Here is a 25,805-nt window from a genome sequence, read left to right as displayed (position 1 = left end):
TTCTCTGTGTAGTTTGACATGGTTGTTGTTTGAGTAGTCCAGCTCAGATAATATGCTGTGGCCAGGTTGGTTCATCAAGAGTGGTCTTGGACTGCAATTCCCATCAGTGATAAGCAGCATGGTCAATAGAGACGGATGATGGGGGGTGCAGTCTATGAACACCTGGAGCAGTATAAATTGTTCACTTTATGAATGATAGATTGAACGTACCGCTTTCATGCTACCTGCTGGTTGAAAAGATAGGAAACTTTTGGGAGAAGAGCTGTAACAGGATCTCCCAAATAGTGCTTCCCAACATGAAATCCCAAGATATCTTTGAAACATATTTTTCATCTGTTAGTGCATGTGCAAGACAGCAAAAATAACTTGACTCTGGTGAGACCGTCTTTGAGAAATGGTTATAAACCGAGGCAGAACTGTTGCATAACCTCTCCAGCAGAGTTCAGCATGAATCCCAATTTCAGTATAATGCTCATGTACCAAGAAGCTCAAGAAAGGGCTTGTTCAGTCCCACAGGATTTTCTAAAGCAGTGGTTCTCAACCTGTGGATCCTCAGATGTTTTGGTCTTCAACTCCCAGAAATCCTAACAGCTGATAAACTGGCTGGGATTTCTGGAAGTTGTAGGCCAAAAACACCTGGGGACCCACAGGTTGAGAACCACTGTTCTAATGCCAGCCTGGAATGAAAGATGGAGAGGGCCAAGCAACAGAAGAACCTTCTCTCAGAAGACCTGGAAAATTAACTTTATTGGGATGGAGGATGGCCCCACAGCAGCATGTATGCCAAGCACACAGAAGGATATGGGCTCAGTCCTTCCTATCTTCACAAAGAAATAGAATCCAGGGAGCAGTTATGGCAGTGGTTCTCAACCTTCCTAATGCCACGACCCCTTAATACAGTTCCTCATGTTGTTGTGACTCCCAACCATAAAATTATTTTAGTTGCTACTTCATAACTGTGATTTTGCAGGATGTATTTTGCATCCTGATATGCAGGATGTAATTTCATTCACTGGACCAAATTTGCATACTGGTGGGGTGGCGGAGGGAGATAGATTTTGTCATTCAGGAGTTGTCGTTGCTGGGATTTATAGTTAACCTACAATAAAAAAGCAGTTTGAACTCCACCAACAATGGAATTGAACCAAACTTGGTACAAAGAACTCCCATGACCAACAGGAAATACTGGAAGGGTCTAGTGGACATTCACCTCAAGTTTGGGAGTTGTGGTTCGCCTACATCCAGAGAACAATGTGGACTCAAATTATGATGGATCTGGACCAGACTTGGCACGAATACTCAATATGCCCAAATGTGAACACTGGTGTAATTTGGGGAAAATAGACCTTGGCATTTGGGAGTTTTAGTTGCTGGGATTTATAGTTCACCTACAATCAAATTGCATTCTGAACCCCACCAATGAGAGAATTGGCCCAAACTTCCCACACACACAGAACCCTCATGACCAACAGATAATACTGTTTTTTCTGATGGTCTTTGGTGACCCCTCTGACACCCCCTCATGACCCCCCCCCCCAGGGATCCCGACCCCCAGGTTGAGAAACACTGAGTTATGGGAAAGATCTCTTGATGCCCAAGATCTTGGACAACCATGGCCAGTGAAAGTTTCAAATATCTGGGTTTGAAGGACAAATAGAGCCAGACCAGGTAGAAAGCAGTTTCCTATTTTCCTCCCAACATACATGCAACTATCAAATATTTTGCAGCTGTTTGGAGCACGTTTTCCTGCATCTCTAAAGCCAGATAATTCTTTCAGCTCTATGCAGGTGCTGCAATCTTGCCTTTTATTCAGCTCTGGAGTTTTGCCCAAGCCATTCAAGCACGCATTCTGGACTGACTGGCCATGTTGCCCATGCCACCAACAGCAATTTCTCTCTTCTGTTTAAATTATTATTTTATAAAAACACAATACAGACACACATTTTTAAAAAACCCAAACGAGCAGATCACTTGGTTCTCTTAAAACTTTGGAAGTCCTGGATTCTAATGCTTTTAAAACAAGAACAACAGTCCACCATTTCATCCTAAAAACCATGCTCCTCTTATCCGCCCTTTTATAGCAGCAGCCGGATCCACAGGCACACAACGAAGAAAAATCCAACAGCGTCCCTTATTGCTTTGTAACAGTTCAGAACGAAGGCAGCCTTGAAGTGCAGCAGAAGGAAGTCTGAGCCAGAGCCACTCATTCACTGGTGAGCGAGAGAAGCACCATGACAAGAATGCCGGTACACAGGAGGAGGACTTGTTGCACCGAATTCCTAGGCAAAGCAAGGACAGATCAAGAGAAAAGGATGAACTCCAGACAAGACATGACATGTTTGCATTGCTTTTTTTGCCCCAGCCAAGACACCCAAAGGAGCAATTTCTTCAGTCTTTTCCAAGCTCATGGGAAGTCAAGGTCACAAAAGAGAACCCTTTCCTTCAAATGTCTCCCTATCGGGTAATTGGGAAACCCTTTTTCCACTCAACCCAAGTCTACTACCCCACACTAGAGGCACACACCTGACTAGCTGGGTACTCCATGGTTATACACCCCAGCCATCACACTGCCAGCAAAAACTCGGGGCTCCATCCACATAATTCCAACTATGGCTTGAACCCAGATTCAGTATTTCTAGTTGGAAAACCTTGTTTGAAGACTGTTTGGAGACTTCAACTAGTCCAACAAGCAGCAGCCAGATTACTCACTGGAGCGCCATACAGGGAGCATACCACCCCCTTGCTGCGTCAGCTCCACTGGCTGCCGGTCCACCTCCGAGCACAATTCAAAGTGCTGCTCTTGGACTATAAAACCCTATACGGCTCCGGCCCAGCTTATCCGAACGTATCTCTCTCTACGTTCCACCTCGTAATTTAAGATCTACTGGGGAGGCCCTGCTCTCGGTCCCACCAGCGTCTCAAATGCGTCTGGTGGGGACAAGAGACAGGGCTTTCTCGGTGGTGACCCCCCGCTTATGGAATTCGCTCCCTAGCGAGATTAGATTGGCGTCCTCCCTCCTTACTTTTAGGAAAAAACTAAAGACGTGGTTTTGGTGCCAGGCCTTTGGCTAGTGGGCACAACAGCACTTTAGGCACTGAACTTGGACAATAGGATTATTTGAAAATTGGAAATGGCTTTATGACCTGTGATTATGTGATCTGTTCTATGTGGTTATGTAATTTTAATTAATATCACTGCTTAATTGTTATGTAATGGATTTTATATTGCTGTTTTATATTGTTGTTTTGATACTGTTGGCATTGAATAGTTGCCTGTGTTAGACACCCTGAGTCCCCCTTCGGGGGTGAGAAGGGCGGGGTAGAAATGGTCTAAATAAATAAATAAATAAATAAAGAGTTTGTTGCTATGTTTTGAAGCAAATTTTGCATCTTTGCTAATTGGGATAGAGTCCTAATATAGTGAAGCCTTTGTACCTGTGGGGCCAGTATAAAAGGTAAAGGTTTTCCCTTGACATTATGTCTACTCTTGTCTGACTCTGGGGGATGGTGCTCATCTCCGTTTCTAAGCCGAGGAGTTGGCATTGTCTGTAGACACCTCCAAGGGTCATGTGGCCAGCATCACTGAATGGCGTGACGTCACCTTCCCGCAGAAGTGGTACCTATTGATCTATTCACATTTGCATGTTTTCGAACTGCTAGGTTAGCAGAAGCTGGGGCTGTGGGAGCTCACCCTGCTCCCTGGATTCAAACCGCTGACCTTTCAGTCAGCAAGTTCAGCAGCTCAGTGGTTTAATCCACTGCAACACTGTGGCCCACTATATTCAGTTTAATTTATACATATCTAATGAAATATATTCTCTCTAAGCCCTCCAGGATGAATCTATGATATTCTTGAACTGGAAGTCTTTTATTTCATTATGGTTCACTATTATCCACAGTTTTACATATCCACGCAAAGTGTAGGAACATATTCCCCATGTATACATGGGCTGTACTGTATAAAGATGTTTACTGAATGTTGCGTGTGGCAAACAGATGATTGCAGTATGATAAAACAGCAAAGGGAACAGAAATATACATCTCTCTCGGATCTATCTTATGTCCACTGCAGCTTTCTGAAATATAAGACAACTGTCTGAAATCTGGGTTACCTGGCAGCGCAGCGGATTAAACCTCTGAACTGCTGAACTTGCTGAGCGAAAGGTTGGTGGTTCGAATCCGGGGAGTGGGGTTAGCTCCTACTGTTAGTCCCGACTTCTGCCGACTTAGCAGTTCAAAATCATGCAAATGTGAATAGATCAATAGACACTGCTTTGGCGGGAAGGTAATGGTGCTCCATGCAATCATGTCGGCCACATGACCTTGGAGGTGTCTATGGACAACACCGGCCCTTTGGCTTAGAAATTGAAATGAGCACCCACCCCCCCCCCCCACCCCCAAGAGTCAGACATGACTAGACTTAATGTCAGATGAAAATTTTACCTTTATATTCTCAATTCTTTGAACTTCCATGAATTAATTGCCTTTTCTAAGCTGAAAAGCATGCATCTGATGCAGTGGGTTCTGACCCACTTCATCACTTACCAAGGGACACTTACCAAGGATTCTTCTCCTCTAAGAGATCAGGCACAACATTTACCAAAGCAATGTATAAAAATCCTCCAGAGGTAAATGGGAGAATCCAAGCGATGGTTTCCCCTGGAGGAAGAGTGAGAAAAACATATATTACCAAGAGGTGGCAGGAGAGAACTACAAGAGGCCAGCTGAGAGAACTCCCTTTTCATCCTGACCCTGAACAGAAAAGTCAGAAGTTGGCTAAAAGGGTAAAAAATAGAGCTATGGTAAAAGAAAAGTATTCCAAACCAAGGAAAATTGGAAGCTACAAAGTTCTTAGGAATTTCAAAGAATCATAGAATAATATAGCTGGAAGAGACCACGTGGGTCATCTAAAGCAACACCCTGCCATGCAAGAAAAGTAGATTAAAGATTACCAGAACATTCTGACTCAACAAACCAGCTCTGTCTGCCAATAACATTAACAATCTGAAATGAAAAGGTCCAACATGAGGAATTTTTTACTTGGAATATGCTGTTGCTAGGTAATTTCCCCCAAAACTGTTATAAATGAATGGCATGTTTGCTTTGGTGCCAGATTTCTCAGTTGGAAATCTGACAGCTGGACCAGCACTGTGTTGTTAAATAAATTCCTGTCTCCAATTCACTATGCCTTCATTCATGAACACAAAACTCAACAAGTTTCCTTTTTAGATCCTTACCTGTCCCTTTTGGTGACTGAGCACAAATTGCAAAGCAAGCTCCCAGAACTCCCCCAAGGGCTGTGGAGAGCTGCAACTTGGCAGCACTCCAGCGATCAAATCCAGCACGAAGGAGGATGGCAAAATCCCCAACCTATAGAGATGCCAAAAAAGAGAGTTCTCTGGTAAAGCATTACACTGGCTATAATAATAATAATAATAATAATAATAATAATAATAATAATAATAAATCATCTCAGGAAAATTGCATTTATAGCAACCCTGACAGATGATCATCCAGCCTCTGCTTAAATGCCTCCAAAGAAGGAGCCTCCACTACACTCTGGGGCAGAGAGTTCCACTGCTGAACAGCTCTCACAGTCAGGAAGTTCTTCCTCATGTTCAGGTGGACTTTCCTGTAGTTTGAAGGCATTGGTCCATGTCATAGTCTCCAGGGCAGCAAAAAATAAGCCTTCTCTCTCCCTCTGACATCCCCTCACATATTAATACATGGTCCTCATTATGTCTCCGGTCAGCCTTCTCTTCTGCAGGCTAAACATGCACAGCTCTTTAAGCCGCTCCTCATAGGGCTTGTTCTCCAGACCCTTGATCCTTTTAGTCGCCCTCCTCTGGACATATTCCAGCTTGTCAACATCTCCCTTCAATTGTGGTGTCCAGAAATGGACACAGTATTCCAGTATGACCAAGGCAGAATAGAGGGAACCTTACTGTATAAAGACTTTGTTTCTACCATGATAGGTCTTCATAGAGTGATTGTTGGGATGCAAGATTCAAAAGACTGAGAGTCTCCGGTCTGGATTAAGTCTTATGTATGTGTGTGTGGTTTTAATTGAATTATCATCACCAACTGCAATATTCCAAATTAATGGGAAAACTCTTCATTCTGCCAAAACATTCTGTCTTGACTTCAGGATGGCCACTCTTGAACCAAAGAAGTTCAACCACAGATTCCAGTGTGAGAGACTTACTGTTATCTCTGTTAGCTTGACCAGGGAAAAAAAGGCTTTTTATCTTAGCAAATGTGTTTATCAGTGCACAATTATCACACCATTGTTTGCTAATGACCACTGTTAGGCCATTTTCACTGCTTGAACTTTGCCCTTTTATATTCCCTTTAGTCATTCTCATATAGAATTCTCATATATAAGAGAACAAAGGTCAGCAACCCTGGTGGATTCGGGGTCAATTTGTGTCCCCAGATCCTCAGGGCTAAATGCACTGGGAAAAATATGGAAGGAAAAACCCAGAAAGTTTAGTTTGGTTGTTAAAAACATTTTTAAAAAATCAAGTAACATTGGGTAAAGCAGGTTCTTATTAAAAAGGTGATCCCTGGAACTGCTTGTTTGGAAATTCCAAGGGAAATTCCAAGGGAATATAATTTGCCATTTTTCAATGGACAAAAGATAGGGAAAGTTAATAAAGGTAAAGGTAAAGGTTTCCCTTGGCATGAAGTCTTGTCGTGTCCAACTCTGGAGGGTGGTGCTCATCTCCATTTCTAAGCCAAAAAGCTGGCTTTCTCCATAGGCACCTCCAAGGTCATGTGGCCAGCATGACTGCACGAAGCACCGTTACCTTCCCGCCAAGGCGATACCTATTAATATACTCACATTTGCATATTTTTGAACTGCTAGGTTGGCAGAAGCTGGTGCTAACAATGGGAGCTCACCTTGCTCTCCGGATTCGATCCACCACCCTTTTGGTCAGCCAGTTAAGCAGCTCCACGGTTTATCCTGCTGTGCCACTGGGGGCTTCAGGGAAAGTTAGGGGTCACAAATAGCCTTAGAGACTAGTGGTGGCCTCAGGGGCACATTTTGTTCCTTTCCTGATTGAGAGCTTAAACTCTGTCTCTTGAAACTTGAATTCAATGAAGTCTTTTCGGCACCAGAAATGTGATATCTATTCTAGGATGTTTGTTCTACCTCTTAATGATCGCTTTAGTAGTATCTTAAGAATGCTTGCTTAACAATCTGTCCCTTACAGTAATATTGTTAAAATCATTTGTCCATTTCACAGTCTACTAAGTGTGACTGATTGAATTCTTGGACCATGAATGATTGGATTCTAGCCAAGAACCTGGAAATCAGTGATGTATGCAAATTATACCCTACTTTCCCCACATGAGACCCACATTTTAATTCCACCCACTCAAGCATTTATATAAATACTAGCTGTCCCTGCCACGTGTTGCTGTGGCCCAGTCTGTGCTTATGTGTTTTGTGTGTGTATATAAGTGTATGTGTGTGTATATATATTTATGTATATGTGTATATATGTGGTTTTGCACTTGCGTTGTAATGTATTTTTATTTTTGGCTTTTTAAGTCCCTTCCGCTGTGTTTTTCAGTGTTTTTATGAGTGATGGTTACTCGTTGGCTTGATAGGTGTATTGTGTTCAAATTTGGTGTCAATTCGTTCAGTGGTTTTTGAGTTATGTTAATCCCACAAACCAACATTACATTTTTATTTATATAGATTATCAAGTAAGATATTATTCCATACATCTCATGAAGGGCTCTGAAGTCACCAAAGCTTACACCACAGAAAGCCCGTAAGGTGTCACTAGAGTTTAATGCTGTTTTTGCTGCAACAAACTAACTTGACCTCTTCTCCCAAATAAATATATTTGTTCCCATTTATCCATTTCTTCTTCCTATCTGCTACTGTCAGCGTTCAAACTGTAGAATCCTTGAGGGCAGAGGTTTTTATTGTTCGAGCTTATGTTGCTCTGCAGAGCTCCTGTAGTTATTTTTGTTGCTAAGTGTATAAGTCAATGCTTTCCTTTCCACCTCCCAAACAGAGCTGTTCAACTTTCCAGGAAGTATGTGACAGACTCTACTCACCTCATGGGGTATTTCATGCAGGAGAATCGCCATGGTAGTCAGAAGTCCAACCTACAGCCCATAAAAGAAACATGTAGAACAGTCCATGAAGTTAAACAGGGCTTGAAGCTTCCTAAGGCTTCTTCTTTTTGCATATGACTATACACAGTTGGGCAAAGTATGCCGCTGCAGATATGGCTGGACTGGAAGTCCTAGCATCCCTCAGAACTGGGTACACTGCCTAGGGATGATACAGTCCAAAACATCTGGAAAGTGATGCACTGTCCATCTCTGAACAAAAAGGGATGCTTAGCAGAACAGTTTTCATGTTCAAAGTGCTTAAAATAGCTGGAGCCTCACAGCCACTAGCTGACGCATCAATTGTAATGGGGCCTTTAGTGCTTGGATTTAAGGAAGATTATGGGAACAGGATGAAACGATTCCCTACACCGTACTCTGATCTTCTGCTAAAGACTGAAAACATTTTTTTTCAAAACCTCGGGAACACAGCAGAAATTCCTGTGTGCTTCTCACATCAGTCTCTCTCATCTCACCATCACAATGGATTCAGACAGACCCCATCAAAAGGGAACTTACCTTTCTACTAACCAGAAAGCTGGCTGCCACTGCTAGGCCGTGAGTGAAGTTGTCTATTGTGTTGGCCAAGAGATTGAGGTATCCACTGATCTACATGGAGGTGGGAAGAAGATCAAGAGAACTTCAGGGACTCCAATGAACAAGAGATGGATGATTGTACCGGAGACCAGGGACAAAGGCTATTTTCACAAAGAAATCTTGAAATCCATCAGTCAAGCAGACTGGGCTAGACAGACCAGTATTATTATGGCCTATCACTGTGAAATCATAGAATGGTAGCAAGGCTGAATTTTGGGTGGGTCAGTGGGATAGATGAGACCACTGCCTGTTTTTTCAAGGTCTTGAACACCCTTTGGTGTGTCCCTCCGCCCCTTGAGAAATGTCACCTTTCCCCATATAACTACCACCTCCCCTCCCAAACAATGCCCATCATCAAAGCCCTTTACCTTGATTTTGGGGGCTGATGGTAAAGATTCATGAGAAGAACCATTGCACTGAGCTGGGCCTGGCTTCTTTCTCTGGATTGGATTGGCTGCCTCCTGCACAGACAGGCTGCTCCCATTTGGAATCTTTTTGGTGGGAACTTGGGCGTCATTGACCTAAATCACAGAAAAGGGGTGATTTTTTAAATGGTCATGAAAACAGCAGCCACTTTGTGGTGCTTTTATTGCATAGGGGTATGAAAAAGATATTAGGAGGCCTGTAGGGTTGATCTGGTGGACACCGAGGGCCATTTGAACTGGATTTGGGACTACATGAAGCCTGAGTCCCCCAACTTTCCCCATTCTTGTGACAAGGTATTTCTTAGAATATAATATAAACAGCCCTCCTCTCACATAACAAGTCTATTCCATTCCTCTGAACCATTACATAATCTACTGGAAGAGAACACAGGTTCTGTGTGAATTTCCACAAACCATGCATCATACCCAAACCACACACTCATTTTGTAGCCCACTCACCAGGCTGGACTCTCCTTCCTTTTCACTATCTGGGAACATCTTCTGCAGACTCAGGAAGGTCAGCAAGCCAACAATCACCCAGAGCCCTAGAAGTTTCTGCTGCTGGAAGCTCTGCCCTCCTCCTTGGTGAGGAAAAAAGAAAGAAATCAGAGTACAAACAACTCTGGGATCACAAGAATCATTACTATCTCCCATAGCATAAAATACACACAGAGGAAACAGAAATAAAGGATGGTGCTTTATGTTGAGTAAGCCCTTTGGTCAGGTGTCCCCAAACTAAGACCCTCCAAGGTCATTTACCCAGCCCTCTCCCTAAACTTTAGACTTAGGTTCACCTTAAGTCTGAAACGTCTTGGAGGCACAAAACAACAATAATCCTAACTATCTCATTAGCCAATAGCAGACCCACAATTCCCATTGAAATACTGGTAAATTTATGTTGGTTAAATATTGTATTGTTCTTTCATGCTTTTTTGCACTACAAATAAAATATGTGCATAGGAATCTTTTCATTTTTTTTTTTTGTAAACTATAGTCTGCCTCTCCAACAGTCTGTGGGACTGTGATCTGGCCCTCAGCTTAAAAAGTTTGAGGACCCCTGCCTTTGGTCATCTAGCCCAGCAAGGCTGAATTGATGGCAATGGCTCTCCTGGGTTTCAGGGAAGATTATTTCCTAGCCTGACATGGCGATCCAACAACCTAGTATTCTCATTCAAGCATTCAAAGTCCAATCCTGCTCAGCTTCTGTAATCAGACAAGGCAGGATAAATTTAGCATCCTATGGTGGTGTGCCAGCTCCAAAGCACTCGGGGACTGGCACATCTAAGTACAATGATAAACTCATTCAGAATCTTGAAACAGTTCTCCAACAACTCTTCAAGCTTTAAATATTTATTTTATTTATGTACTGTATTTTTACCCCGCTCTATTTCAACCCCAAAGGGGACTCAAGTGGCTTCCAAATTGGCAGTAATTCAATGCAACATAACAACATAAAACATACAAAATACATATAAATCCATTTAAATAAGCTGTTTAAAACATTGTACATTATCCTGAAATCATAGTCCAAAAGCCATTCCAGTCATTTTGACTTTGTATCTGCATATTGCACTACAACTACTCCACAAATGCTTGGTTCCATAGCCAAGTGTTAACTTCCTTTCTAAAGGACAGTAGGGAAGAAGTTGATCCAATGTTCCTGGGAAGGGCTGACGGCCTCCACTGAGCCAAGGGCCTCCACTGAGGCGGCCCTGTCCCTCATTCCCACCAGCCGCACCACAGGTTCGAACTCGGGGAGAGCGTGGATGAGCTCCCTCTGTTAGCTCTGATCCACATGCGGGGACAAGAAAGAAGCCTCTCACAAGGATGGTAAAACATCAAAACATCCAGGCATCCCCTGGGCAACATCCTTGCAGAGGGCCAATTCTCTCACACCAGAAGCAACTTGCAGTTTCTCAAGTTGCTCCTGACACGAAAAAAACCAAACAAAATCCAGCAGCACCTGCAAAGGAGGCGGGACTGAGAGCAGGATCTCTCAAGAAGATCTTAGTATCCGGGCTGGTTCATAGGGGGGAGAAGTGTTTGGACAGGTAAGCTGGGCAGAACCATTTAGGGCTTTATTGGCTAAAGCCGCACTTTGAATTGTGCTTGGAAGCAAATTGGCCGCCAATGGAGCTGATGCAGCAGGGGAGTTGTGTGTTCCCTGTAAATACCCCCTTACATCTAATTATTTGTAGCATGAGAATTAGTTAAGATACGCCTCATTTGGGGCTGTGCCTGCCCTCTTCCTGGATTTAGGGCTTTCTGAACTTGGGTCCCCAAAGAAGTGACTGCTACTCTCACAACCTAAATGGTTAGGGATGATAGCTGTGGTATAATATGTCAAGACCCAAAGGTAGGAATCACTCTTTTAGAGACTGGATGATTTGGTGAGGAATTTGTGCACCAGGAGACTGGTACAGCTCGTGTGTCCACTCTTCAAAAGCAAGTGCTGCATGGAAGCCCACCAATTTACCCCGCTTTAGTGAGGGAACAAAACTGGAATTTCTTGAGTAGAGAAAGGTTCCTCCGATTGCCATGACAAGTCCTGAAGCTATGCCTGCCTGCCTGAGTTGCATGTGGGGGCATGAAACCTGCACCTCAGAAAAACGCATTCATTGTTCTGCCACACCCTCGCTGGTAAGTTCTCAGCCCAAAGGCACAAAATGTGCCTTTTGATCAGCTTCACACACACTCTCTTTCTCGCTCAGACTACTACAGGCAACTTATGAGAGTGACAGGCACGTGTGAGGCATTGCAATCCTGAAACCCAAAAGGCCAGAGATAATAGCCTTACAAGAAAAACAGAGACATTCCAGAAGTCAGCCTGGCTGACATTTGCATAAGAAGACAGGGCAAAAGATCTCCCTTCTACTAATCAAGCAGCTCACCACAGGATTCAGAAAAATCACTTAAATGTCCCAAGATCCACCAGCCAGCAAAATGTTAAATTTCCAAGACCTAGTTCTAGGGCATAGCAGCTTACCTTTTCTGATGTCACTGAGGTGCAGAGGCATCTATCTGTGACTCAGAAATAAAGATGTTTGTACTGTTTTTCTCCCTGATTTTTCTCTGCTGGGTGTATATACTAGCTTTCTCCACTAGGCGCCCTCTGATGTGTTGGGATAGAAGTCCCATCATGCCCATCCTGGCTGGCAGAGGTTGGGAGCTGGAGTTCCACTGATTAGTCAGGTTACAGACACCAACTCTGCATTACCTTCCATCACTATTTTGGAAGGAGGTTGAGATTGGTTCCTCTTGGTTTTAAAGATATGCTAGAACAAGCATCCTATCCACAGGGCACACATTTCAAGATCTGCCATGGGTTACTGAAACTCTATATTTTGACTCAAGTCAGAAGCATAGCAAACTGTAGCACTGGAGGACCTAGTCCTTCTCTAGGTCCTACAGTACTATTCGATGGTTTGCTATGGTATGCTGGGGGATCTAGGGGGGAGGGATATTTTTTGGAGCGTGTGTAAGTAAAACCATGGATATTAAATCCAGAGATAGTGGGGTTGTACTGTAATACAAGGGGTAAAACACAGTAAAAATCCCAGTAGCCTACTATCCCTTGTAAGATACCACCGCAAAGAGGATCCCATCCTAGAATCCATCAGCGAGCTCCATTTCCATACTGAGCGGTGTAGCAGTCTTATCTATGAATGCTTCATGATCTCAGAGCTTTGGTCTCAGTTACCTGCAGTGGCGCTGCAGGTGTATGCCCAGGCCTCAGGGAGCAAGTGCAGGAACACATTTCCCAGGAGCCCCCCAATAGCAAAGCTCAAGAGTTGCTTCAGTCGACGGGATCCCTCTGAAAGAAAGTCAGGCAGTCAACGCAGAGCTCTGGTTACGTCACTTCAGGAACATTCATGTGCATATACTCCACCCCTGTACACACAGGACCAGTACACAGGATTTCACTTACCCATGTCTGAAAAGTCTCTCTAGGAATTTTCTAGTTCTTCCAGGTGATTCTATGGTATGTTTCAGCCAGAAGTTACCACAGACCTGCCCTAGAGGACCTAGCAAATTCCTAGAGAGGATAGTTGTCTGGGAATGTTTGTAGGTCACATGTGTCAAACTCAAGGCCCATGGTCCAAATCCGGCCTGCCATGTCATTTTATATAGCCCTTCAGATGCTAGACTGCAATCCCGGAATCCATTATTAAACATCGTGACTAGGGCTGAGTAGGAGTTGTGATACAATGACATCTAAAACAATAGTATGGTTTGAATTTAGAAACAGTGCTTGTGGGTATGACTTTATAACGTCCTTGAACCTTTTCTCAACCTCCGAGCCACAAGTGCTGTTGAACTGCAATTCCCATCATCCCCAGGCCACATGGCAGATAATCAAGAGTGATGGGAGTTGTCATTCACTAACACACGGGGACCCAAATTGGGGAAAAAACTAAAGAGCACCAACTGCTATGTAAAAAATATATATGGTTGGCTCTCTGTATCCACAGATTCTCCATTCATGGATTCCAGAGCCCCTTGAAGGCAAATGATGTGGTCCTCAATGAAAATGTGTCTGATATCCCCATTCTTGGTCCTCTGGGGCTACTCTATGGTAAACATCTCGCAGAAGCTGTTCACTTCAACAGGGTTCATTTTCCCCATAGTTTCCTGTTTCCACTGTAAGTTCAGGAATGTATCACCCATGGATATGAAGGTGGTACTGTATTTACCGTTCCCAACATTCACTGGCTGAGAAGATTGTTTGGAAAAGCGAAGCAGGGTTATCAGGCATGCTAGAGAAAGGAACTGACATACCTTCCGACTTCAGAGCTGCTCCGGTCTCCAGAGGAATGATCAACAGAGGAAAAACTCCACTCAGTCCAACCATAACTGAACCAATCAGTGAACAGATCCAGGCATCCAGGCGGTCTTCACTGAATATGGCTTCCCAGGACTCAGCTTCCTTCTCACACAAGGGGAGTTCATGGGCCAGGCAGGAGACAGTAAGCAATAAGAGGACTCCATGGATGAAAAAACCCTCACCCATTGTTGCTATGCAGCCTTAGCCTGGCTGGTAAATCCCTGAAATGCAAAAAAGGAAGGAAAGAAAGGTCACACAAGTCTGTGTCTAAAACCTTTTAGCACTTCTCATCCACCTCATTGTCATCCACACTAAAAAAAAAATCCCAGGCTTATCAAGGAATTTATTTATTCCCCTGATTCAATCTTTCCTTCAAAAAAAAAAAAAGAAAGAAAGAAAGAAAACTTAAAAGGGAAATAAGGATGACTTATACTATTATTTATTTTTCTGAAACAGGGAACTTTTACCATGAGATGAAAAGTCACTGCAATCTCTGGGTATCTTCCCATTCTGTACAGATCTCAATGGTACAAAAGAATGATATTATGAGATAAAGGAGAGGCAGCATGGTTCAAGGGTTGGATTATAACATTGGCAGTTAGGGTTTGAAGTTCTGCTTGACATGGAAAACCATTGGGTAACTTTGGGCAAGTTATGATTTCTCAGACTCAGAGGAAAGCAAAGGCAAACTTCATCTGTAAACAAAATCATGCCAGGAAAACCCACTGATAAATTCGCCTTGAGGGTCACCATAAATTGGAAATGACATGAAAGCACACAACAACTACAACCAGCTACTACTACCATATATCTCCCTTGATAGCTATTTTTCTGTGATGAGCCTTACTTTCATAACACTAGCGTTGTGTGCATGGAGTCTAGTCCTAGAAGAAGACACTTATATCTACAAATAGGGAGTGAGTTGGTGTGAAAAACTCAGTTCTTCTTTAGAAGAAGGAATTGTTTTTGTGGAGTGACTTGCAAGTCTATTTAAAGTTTAGACCATAAAAAATTCCAACAGCACACAGTTCTTCTGCTTATGCCAAACAAAGACAGGGACAAATTCAAAGAGCCCTCCTAGAAAGTTACCAAGCACCTGTTCTCATGACTAAGATGAAGTGCTCACCTGTCCAGCATGAGCACGCACTACAGAACAGCTATAAAGGATCAATCAGACATTTGCTTTGCCACAAGTGCTATTATTATTATTATGATTATGAGTATTATTTTATTTTTATTATTACTATTACCACAAGATTGTCAGCCTGGTTAGAAATTCCTCTAAAGGGCCATAGTAAACCAGGCCAGAGCCAATGATTTTTGCAAGTCACAAAAGGCACATCAGAGCACCAGGTAAAGGAAAACAAATAGACTCACACCTACGCTGAACCACAAACCACAGGTGAAGCTGTGTCAGTTATCTTTCAAACTAATTTCATTTCATAGAATTCCTGGGAAGATAAGAACTGGAGGAGAAAGAGTAAGTCACCTTGAACTTCTTAGCCAAAAAACAGGATAAAAATAATAAATTTAATCTGATGCTAAGCACTATGGGCTGAGATACAACCGCTATATGAATTTGTCCCTGGCTTTGCTGAGCGGCAGAGGCAGCCAGAGGGTGAGAACTCTACTTTAGAACTTCTGACTGGGGCCAGCCTCACCAAACATACTGGCCGTGGCCCCCACACCTGTGCAGTCACACGTCTGCAAGACGGTGTGATAGAAAGCCAGCAGCAGATAAAACAGCCATCTCTGGCTTTCTATCACACCATCTTGCAGACGTGCAGCAGGTGGTGTATGTACTAGAGCCTTACCATCATCACTTTTGCTAGAGTTTTTGGGGTTTGGGGACTTTTACCATCGCCTTTACAAAGGCTTTTTTGAGCCTTGGGGGGTCTTTTGGGGTTTAGGGTGGATTGAGCTATTTTAGTCTGGGTCTGGGTGGATGAGGCAAGGCCTGTGGACAAGACAAGCTTGAAGCTCTGAGTTTATGTGCAATCCAACTATGATAAACCAATCAAGAAGATCTGGCACTCTAGGACTTTTACCAACACAGATAAAGACATCTCACCATCACGAGAAAAAGAAACACTCAATGTGCCTCCCCAAGGACTTCATGCCACAGCTTATACCCCCCATGAAGACATGGGCTGCATTCCCCCCTAAACAGTATCCAGAGCTCTCCTTAATTGTGGAGATCTGGGATTCTTTGGGACGGCACAAAGAATGGGGATGGATGTTATGGGGAGGGAATTGGGATGTGGGGAGGGGAGGGGGGTGGTAGCTAGAACCATATAGGTCCTTTTTAACTTTCCAAATTGTGCAATATAATAATTTTAATTTGGCCAGCACCTTAAGCACTCTGACTCAGACACTATTTCAACCCTGCTGACTTGTAAATGCCTGTTTGCTACTATTAGATGTATTAGTAAACATGTCCTAAATGTTTGATTTATATATTTAAATTTCTAATTTTGTTGTTTCTGAGTTCTATAAGTATACCTGATGTTATTTGTTTTATTGTTTATGGTTTGATCTGTTGTTAGATTATGCCGGCATTGAATGTTTGCCAATTTTCTGTTGCCCCTGAGTCCCCAGGGGAGATAGGGCGGTATAGAAAAAAAGATTATTATTATTATTATTATTATTATTATTATTATTATTATTTGTCATTGCGAGGACGGTAACTTACCGCCCAATGCTTTTTCCTCCAGTTAGGACTTACCAAGTTCCTCCCTTCCTGCCTATGGCAGAAACACAGCAGATGCCACCAGGTTGATGGAAGTCGTAGTCTACTAAATGTAGGGCATGATACATTTTCAGCAATTACATGAACAGAACTGACAACCATTTTGCTTGTCATCCCAAGAATGTCAGCCCTGATATCTAAATACCTTTTGGCAAAGGAAAAATGTTAAATCCTGTTACTCGTCCAAAGTAGAACAGACAGATTCAATAAACTACTGAATGGTACATCGTTTATACTCATTTCACAGATTCATTGTGTCTACTCTGGCTGAGACTAATTTAGTCCATAATTTTCAGGTGGGGCAACATTTATGAGGACTTAGTAGTTGACTGTGATTGCCCAAAGGTCACAAAACCAACTGGATCTTTCAACAAAGAAGCCACCCATGTGGGATTGTGCTAATCCCTAAAAGCAACAAGAATTCTTTTTTCCATCTTTTATCTCTTCCCTATCATGCTCAGCTTCTCCACCCCACTCTAACGCAAAAACAACATTTTTAAACAACAGAAATACAAAAATGAGTATTTCTTATTCATATTGTGAGGTCTATGGTGTATAATTCCATCTGTATGTGATCTTAAAATGCTTTCTAAGGTCTCAGTCTGGGAACATATGCAACCCGGGTCTTCCCAAGCATAGCCTGAATAGGACATTTGGATACTGCAGGCACCCGTTCAGCACACATGATCTCCATGGGCCACAAGTACCTGGCATTCATAGTTGATCTGCTCTATGGGCCAAAGCCCAGACTGCCAAAGGTTGATGCTTCTACACATCTCTGTGCTACTCAGAGGAAACTTTTTCTTCCCAGGGACTGTTGCCTTGACACACACTCATATATACTACTGGTTCAGCAGTAAAATGGAACAGGGAAGTGCTATTTTTATCTACCAACACTCTGACGGATTTCTCCTCAAGAAGATGGCTATTTATAAAAGGATTCAACAAATTCATAGTGGACAAGATTGACACAATAAAAACAAAACACCCACTTTCAAAAGTAGTATCTCCAACAACCAGGGACAAACACTAGAGAATTATTCTTCCTAGTCTTAGAGTTGTCCCAAAACACCTGATATGGCCATAGTACAACAGAGCACCAATGGGTCAAAGACAGCAAAATAATTCTTATGTTATCTGAATAATGGAAGCTCCTAAGTCAAGTCTTCCCCAACCCATTACCCTCCAGATGTGTTAAGATATGTCCTACCCAACAAGTATGGCCATAGGAACAAAGGATGAAAAAATAGGCCACTCAATGGTTCCATTGTTTATGAAAAAGAGAAATATGGAATAATTTGTCACTGGGGCTAGGTGATTAATACAGGAGCATTTCTAAGGAGCTCAAGTTAAGGGTGGAAATGTAGAGGCGCACTCATTCAAATCAACAGTCCCTCTTCTCACTTTTTGGAATTTTATTCCTTTCTAACATTCTTTTTTTTTAAAGTAATGGGTACAGCATTACCCATTACGTCTTTGTAATGGGTAATGCTGCATCCGCAGCAGGTACCCCAGCCCTTAATGATGCAGATACCAGTTAAGATTTTATGAATGTACATTCATCTATTCGTCATAATATCATGAAGAGAGGACTCGTCTACCGCTCATGGTCAGGCCCCATGGACAGAGCTTTTGTGGCCCCCCACAGACTAACATCAAAGGAGTCATCCAATCAATTTGTATTCATGTTGTTATTGTGTGCCTTCAAGCCAGCTTAAGCTGATGGTGACTCTGTCTATTGGTTCTCTTGGAAATATTTAATCAGAGGGGGTTTGCTGATGTCTTCCTCTTAGGCTGAGAATGTGATTTTCCTGGGATCTGAGTGGACACTCATTTCCCAGAGTCCTAGCCCAACACTCAAACAACTACATCATTCTGGCTCCACCTATATCACAGGCCTCACAACACTGCCATATAATCCAATTTCTGAATCCAGATTATCTAGATTATATGGCAGTGTAGACTCTTATAATCCACTTCAAAGCAGATAATCTGGATTCAGAACCTGGATTACATGGCAGTGTAGATCCAGCCACATAAGCAAGTGGGATATAGAAAAAAGTGGTAAACCATGGGAAATCTCCCCATGCAAATCAAACATGGCTTTTATGCAGGAACCTAATCAGAGAGAACTGGCCTTGTGACTCTTTCTAGTTCCCAGGGCGAAGCTTGTGGTCATGACCCAGAGGATGAAGCAGCTTGAGTCAGAGCACATTCCATGCTGGTGCATTAGAGTCAAAATCATCTCATGGTTTGTTGGAAAACAGCTGTGTTCCCTGAAGGCATCTTGCCCAAACTGTGAGCAGTTACTGCAATACAGCTTGGAGTATGAATGATATAACTAAGATTTCTCCAGGCCAAAAAGAAGGGGGTAGTGAGGGGTGGGGTGGGGGTGGAGAGAAAAGGCAACCCAAGCAAAAAATATCTTCAGATTTTTCAGATGGTAGACCAGTGACTTGAGCTGTCGTCCTATGATTGCTTGGAAGTAAACATATCTAAGATTGCACTGTTGTGGTGGTGGTGGTGGTTGTGTACCTTCAAGTCTATTCCAACTCATGGTGGCCGTAAAGCAAACCTATCACATTGTTTTATTGAAAAGATTACTTCACAGTGGGCTTTGCCTTTGAGGGTAAAGAGTATGACTTGTCCAAAGTCACTCAGTGGTTTTCCATGGCTCAGTAGGGTTTCAAGCCTTAGCCTTCACGGTCATAGTCCAATGCTCAAACCACTACACTGGCTCTCCTGCAAATCTACATTTAGGGTCCACAATCCTAAATACACCTAATTTTGATTAAACAAGCTTCAGAACTGTGTTACTAAATGGATGTCTCTGTATTGCAATCAAAACAAGATGTTCAAAGAACAACTTTAGAAAATTTTGGTTGAGGAAGAGGAGATTAGGGGAATTCAAGGAGTTATAATCCAAAAATGTAACTTGGAGTATACTCACTCACTTCTCTCTCTTGCACAGTAGAGAGCCCAAAGTGAACAAAACTAAAAACTGTAAATGTCCATCAAGTCCAAAAGAAACACGAAGTAGAAATAGACCAGAGTGTTTACACATTTTGGAAGTTGCTGGGTCTCCCTGACACAAGATTTCCATTTCAGCCAATTCCAGACATGGCCTTCTTCCAAAGCACCTGGGAAATCCAGCTCACTTCTCCATTCAGCCCTGATTTGAGTTTCTTCTGCTCCTCCCCTGGAATCTTTGCCCTTGGCGACCACACTGCTTAACATTTTTTCCTTGCCTCAAATCCGAGGCCATGCCAAGCTTCAAAAATAAATTATAGGCACATTCTGCTGAAGCTCATAGGTTGTCTCTAATTATGCCAGTGAGTCCAGACAAAATGTCATTTTGTTCCCTCGCAACGGAAGTAGAAATAGCAACAAGCAAACTCCCTTCCAGAGTGACTTTACAAGCCAGGCAGTGAGCGCCTGGAGTCCAATTGGAAACCCTGACCTTCTGCCAAGAGCTACAAGGCTCTGCGGCTCCCACTCACAGTAACTCTAATACTTTCAGATCAGAAGCCCCTGCGGGATTTTCCACACTCAGAATCCTGCTCACATAACCACGACAAGGTCCTCTCAAAGAGAGCAGGCAGATCTGCTGATACCACAGAAAAGAGTACATATATTCTTGCACTTATAATTTTCTAGAGCATTAAAAACACTACTCACAACAATGTGAGGCAGGTCATTATCCCTGATCTACAAGTGAAAATGGGCAAGGGTCAGGAAAGAGTATGGTTTGTTCAGATTCACCCTGGGAACTGGGTTGGCCTGATATTCTGTTCCAAATGCCACTTCACACATTGACGTCATGGCATCCTAAACTAGCACTGACCACTGGGGTTGGAGAAATCCAAGTCCCTAAAGGCTGGAATGTGCTAAAACATAAAGGAACAATCCACAGACAGACAATCCAAATTCTCAAATTTGCTACTTTATCACACTAGAGAATGAATCCACTTTAAATCCGGTTGCTGCCTCCTGCAGAATCCTGGGGTTTGTAGTTTAGGAAGAAGCTTTATAGAATCCTAGAGTTGGAAGAGACCTCATGGGCCATCCAGTCCAACCCGCTGCCAAGAAGCAGGAAAATTGCATTCCAAGCACCCTTGACAGATGGCCATCCAGCCTCTGTTTAAAAACCTCCACCACACTCAAGGGCAGAGAGTTCCACTGCTGAACAGCTCTCACAGTCAGGAAGTTCTTCCTAATATTCAGATGAAATCTCCTTTCTTGTAGTTTGAAGCCGTTGTTCTGCATCCTAGTCTCCAGGGCAGCAGAAAACAAGCTTGCTCCCTCCTCCCTGTGACTTCCTCTCACGTATTTATACATGGCTATCATGTCTCCTCTCAGCCTTCTCTTCTTCAGGCTAAACATCCCCAGCTCTTTAAACCACTCCTCATAGGGCTTGTTCTCCAGACCCTTGATCATTTTAGTCACTCTCCTCTGGACACATTCCAGCTTGTCAATATCTCTCTTCAACTGTGGTGCCCAGAATTGGACACAATATTCCAGGTGTGGTGTAACCAAAGCGGAATAGAGGGGTAGCATTACTTCCCTAGATCTAGACACTATGCTGCTATTGATGCAGGCCAAAATCCCATTGGCTTTTTTTCCCACGGCATCACATTGTTGGCTCACGTTTAACTTGTCCACGAGGACTCCAAGATCTTTTTCACACGTACTGCTCTTGAGCCAGGCATTGTCCCCCATTCTGTATCTTTGCATTTCATTTTTTCTGCCTAAGTTGAGTATCTTGCATTTCTCACTGTTGAACTTCATGTTGTTAGTTTTGGCCCATCTCTCTAATCCGTTAAGATCGTTTAGAATTCTGCTCCTGTCTTCTGGAGTATTGGCTATCCCTCCCAATTTGGTGTTATCACCTTTAACAGCCTCACTAAACTACAAACCCCAGAATTCTGCAGGAGGCAGAAACTAGACTGAAAGTAGATTCATTCTGTAGTGTGATGAGGTCTAACAGAACTCTCTGCTTTAATTTCCACAGTTCATTCTGAAACATTGGCTGCCTTGCATAATTTACAGCATATCCACACTGTAGAATTAATGCAATTTGACAGCGCTTTTAACTGCCATGGCTCAATGCTATGGAATCCTGGGAGTTGCATTTTACAGAATCTTTAGCCTTCTCTGCCAAAAAGTACTTGCTTCCTCACAAAATACAAATTCATAGCTTTAAGCCATGGCAGTTAAGTGGTGTCAACACACATTAATTCTACAGTACAGGTGCACCTTTACTTTGTTTACATAACAATATCACAGAGAAGGGAAAGAGGCAATGCTGAACTCTGAAAACCATTTCCTGGGATGCTTTTTGCAACCATGCCTCTGACTAGGTTCTTGTGGGTTTTTTTGGGCTATATGGCCATGTTCTAGAGGCATTTTCTCCTGACGTTTTGCCTGCATCTATGGCAAGCATCCTCAGAGGTAGTGAGACCTCACTACCTCTGAGGATGCTTGCCATAGATGCAGGCGAAACGTCAGGAGAAAATACCTCTAGAACATGGCCATATAGCCCGAAAAACCCCACAAGAACCTAGTGATTCCAGCCATGAAAGCCTTCGACAATACATGCCCCTGACTGCTGAAATCGAAGTTACAAATGTTAGAAACACAAATATAAGATGAGCTTCTCCAGAACCATAATTCTGCAGCCCTCACAATATGTGGACGCTTTTGCCACTTTCAGAGAATAATGGGAAACACGCAGCTCTGGCCACAAGTAAGCTACCTGTAGCTACTTAACTTGGGATTTGTCAAGAAGTGAAGGGAACTTTAATGAACTCACCTGAGGCTTCATCTACATTGCCATATAAAACCTGATTATCTGCTTTGAGGTGGATTGAATGGCAGTGTAGAACTCATATAATTCAGTTCAAAGCAGTTATTGTGGATTATCTGATTGAATAGTCTGGATTAGATGGCAATCTAGAAGGGGTCTGAGTGAACAATAGTACCATTTTCAATATCTGAGAGAGATGATTTCTTACACTTACCAAGCAGCATATAAAAGTGAGAGGAGTTCTCACCCTGAGCTCCTGTTCTACTATGGTTGAATCTACACTGCCATATAATCCAGTACCTGATCCCTGATTATTTGCTTTTAACTAGATTATATGAGTCTACACTGCCATTCAATCCAGCTCAAAGCAGATCTGGAATCAGAAACTGGATTATAGGGCAGTGTAGAGTCCCCATTGGGGAGATGGTGGTGGGGTATAAATAAAGACGACGATGATGATTAATATTAATATTATTATTATTAGATGGGGCCTATGTTTTTACAATACCCAGTGATAGTTCCTTCCTCTATTACAAACAATTTAAAGTATAGGCAGTGCTTGGGTTATAAATATCCAACTTACAAATGACTCCTAGTTACGAATGGGGGTGAGACAACAGAAAGTCAGAGAAATCTAACCCTCAGGAGGGAAATCCACCCCTGAAAGAGTTGTCATGGGGAAAAGGTGTCTTCACTGAAGCTTTATTGCCAATCTTTGTTCCTACAACAAGCCAAATGTTACAAAATTCAATTATCACAAGGATAGAAAGCGACAGAAAGTAAGGTGAAATCTCCTGCAGAGATACCAAAACAAACACCTTTCCCATCCATAGATAGATATTTATTATTTATTTATTTACAGTATTTATATTCCGACCTTCTCAAGGCGGATTACAATGTACATACACAATGTACATATACATGGCAAACATTCAATGCCATAGACACACAACATTTATAGACAACATATATAAACTAGTGGTTCCCAACCTTTTTTGACCAGGGACCACTTGACCAGGGACCATTCTCCAACATTAGTATCAAAAGGGTTATGAATCAGTTTTTGGTCAACTTTAGATTTGGTTTGGTTAATTGGGGTGCTGATTCAGAAAAATTGCATTGGATAGACCACATCACCTCTAGTTTCTATTACAGAATATATGCCATCAAATAGTTGCCATCTGCTCGCCCACAGAAAAACATATTTAATAAGCCTCAGCAGTATAAAAGGGTTTCGTGAGATCGGTAGCTCTCATTGCAATGGTGTAGTAATGGTGTGGCTGCAGACCATATTTTAGTTCTTGCGGACCACTTGTGGTCCAACTGTGTAGAAGGGGCCTTGGTTCAAAGCAGATATTGTGGGATTTTCTGCCTTGTTATTCTGGGTTATATGGCTGTGTGGAAGGGCCCTGAGAAACACTAACTTGCACAACTAATGACAAAATGCTGGGAGTTGCAATCCAACACTTCAGCACAACATGTCCCATCTCTCCCCAAAACTATTGTTGGGTAATATCAACTTTTGGCAACCACATGAATGACAGACCTCCAAAGCACCTACTATTACCATTTCAGCTAAATCTTTCAAAGGGCCCTTCCACACAGCCCTATATCCCAGAATATCAAGGCAGAAAATCCAACATTATCTGAGTGTGAACTCAGATAATCCAGTTCAAAGCAGATATTGTGGGATGTTCTGCCTTGATATTCTGGGATACAGAGCTGTGTGGAAAGGCCCTCAGACAACCCAGTTCAAGCAGATATTGTGGGGTTTTCTGCCTTGATATTCTGGGATATAGGGCTCTGTGGAAGGGCCCTCAAGGGAGAGTTTGGCCTTAATTGCGCAAAACTCTTGAAAGGTTAATATATACCAGTGATTCTCAACCTGTGAGTCCCCAGGTGTTTTGGCCTTCAGCTCCCAGAAATCCTAACAGCTGGTAAACTGGTGGGATTTCTGGGAGTTGTAGGCCAAAACACCTGGGGACCCACAGGTTGATAACCACTGGTATATACCAAGAGCTGGAGCAAGACATCATCTAAGGCTCCTCTGAAACAATCTTCATCTAAACATGGACCATGTTGGGGTTTAGAGGAATTGGTGTATTTTGTTTGATTCACTTCCTGACTGTCAAAGGTGTTTGGTAGCAGAATACACTGCCCGAGGCCCCATCCTCACAGCTGAATAAAACCCCATATTATCTACTTTGAACTGGAATATATGGCAGTGTGGACTCAAATAACCCAGGGCCCTTCCACACAGCCATATAACCCATAATATCAAGGTAGAAAATCCCACAATATCTGCTTTGAACTGGGTTCAAACTGCCATATATTCCAGTTCAATGCAGATATTCTGGGATTTTCTACCTTGATATTCTGCATTATACGGCTGTGTGGAAGGGCCCTGAGAGCCCAGGGGAGCCTCCTACTTTGGAGGTTTTTAAACAGAGACTAGATGGCCATCTGTCGGGAATGCTTTGATTGTGTTTTCCTGCACAGCCCTTGGGTTCTCTTCCAATTCAATGATTTAAATCTCATCCGTAGGCTGCTCCAACCAGTGAAAGGCAAAAGATTTGCAAGATTGACCATCCGAGTACAATAATCTGACAGGTATGGGTCTTGAGAACTTCATCCACATGAGGCGTCTATTCTGTTTTCTCCTAGCGACTCAGAAAGCCAGAAAGGCTCTTTTGGATCCAACTTGCACTTTCGACGCCTTCCACACAGCTGAGTAACACCCCACATTTTCGCATTCAACTTCCACTTTCAGGCCCCTTCCACACAGCTGAATAAAATCCCACATGACGTACTTTGAACTGGAATATATGGCAGTGTGGACTCAGATAATAACTCAGTCCAAAGCAGATATTGTGGGATTTTCTGCCTTGATATTCTGTGTGGAAGGGCCATATATCCCACTTCAAAGCAGATAATGTGGGGTGTGTGGAAGGGGCCTGAAAGTGCAAGTTGAATGCCAAAGAGCCTTTCTGCCTGGATGCTGCTCTCTCTCTCTCTCTCTCTCTCCCTGCTGCTGATGCTCCTCCATCTCTTCCTCGCGCAGCTGTCAATCACGGGTGGGAAAGTTGCGGGTCCTGCAAAACTCTGGCTAAAGAGAGCCATCCCCGAAGAGGACCCCCACTTTTCCACTCTTCTTCCCTCCTCCTCCCTTTCCCTTTCCCTTTGCTTACCTACCATGCGAGAGCGGGGAGCTCCGGGCTGCCCCTGCCATCCAGCTGCGTCGCCGCCACCACTTGGGATTAGCCCCGCCCC

The 25,805-nt window shown here is 43.0% G+C and overlaps 1 protein-coding gene across 3 annotated transcripts; it reads right to left on the bottom strand.

The window, feature by feature from the left end:
• Window positions 1-728: 728 nt before the first annotated feature.
• On the bottom strand, window positions 729-25,805 carry SLC39A13 (solute carrier family 39 member 13). Of its 3 annotated transcripts, none has more exons than XM_060763105.2 (10): window positions 25,724-25,805; window positions 13,935-14,201; window positions 12,856-12,969; window positions 9,615-9,736; window positions 9,099-9,251; window positions 8,653-8,742; window positions 8,077-8,127; window positions 5,238-5,370; window positions 4,560-4,659; window positions 729-2,279 (listed from the first exon to the last, which is right to left on the bottom strand). In XM_060763105.2, the coding sequence occupies exons 2-10, from the start codon at window positions 14,164-14,166 to the stop codon at window positions 2,204-2,206; spliced, it is 1,071 nt and encodes a 356-aa protein (XP_060619088.2). In that variant the 5' UTR covers window positions 14,167-14,201; window positions 25,724-25,805; the 3' UTR covers window positions 729-2,203. The 3 variants fall into 3 exon arrangements, with proteins under 3 accessions (XP_060619088.2, XP_060619080.2, XP_067318883.1); XM_060763097.2 differs by having other exon boundaries at window positions 25,728-25,805; XM_067462782.1 differs by having other exon boundaries at window positions 2,216-2,279; window positions 4,546-4,659; window positions 25,728-25,805.

Source organism: Anolis sagrei, chromosome 1 (assembly GCF_037176765.1).
Source record: "Anolis sagrei isolate rAnoSag1 chromosome 1, rAnoSag1.mat, whole genome shotgun sequence".
In the NCBI taxonomy this organism is placed as follows: domain Eukaryota; kingdom Metazoa; phylum Chordata; class Lepidosauria; order Squamata; family Dactyloidae; genus Anolis; species Anolis sagrei.
Note: the sequence above shows the minus strand (reverse complement) of the source record. Positions and strands in the feature narration are given on the sequence as shown.

Bases quoted from the DNA above. Each gene is read 5' to 3' on its own strand.
- SLC39A13 (XM_060763105.2), bottom strand. From the start codon at position 14,166: ATGGGTGAGGGTTTTTTCATCCATGGAGTCCTCTTATTGCTTACTGTC. The intron at 9,252-9,614 runs GTGAGTGGGCTA...TCTGTGATTTAG, and splicing joins AGGAAGGAGAGTCCAGCCTG to GTCAATGACGCCCAAGTTCC. The intron at 8,743-9,098 runs GTAAAGGGCTTT...ACCTCCATGTAG, and splicing joins CATCAGCCCCCAAAATCAAG to ATCAGTGGATACCTCAATCT.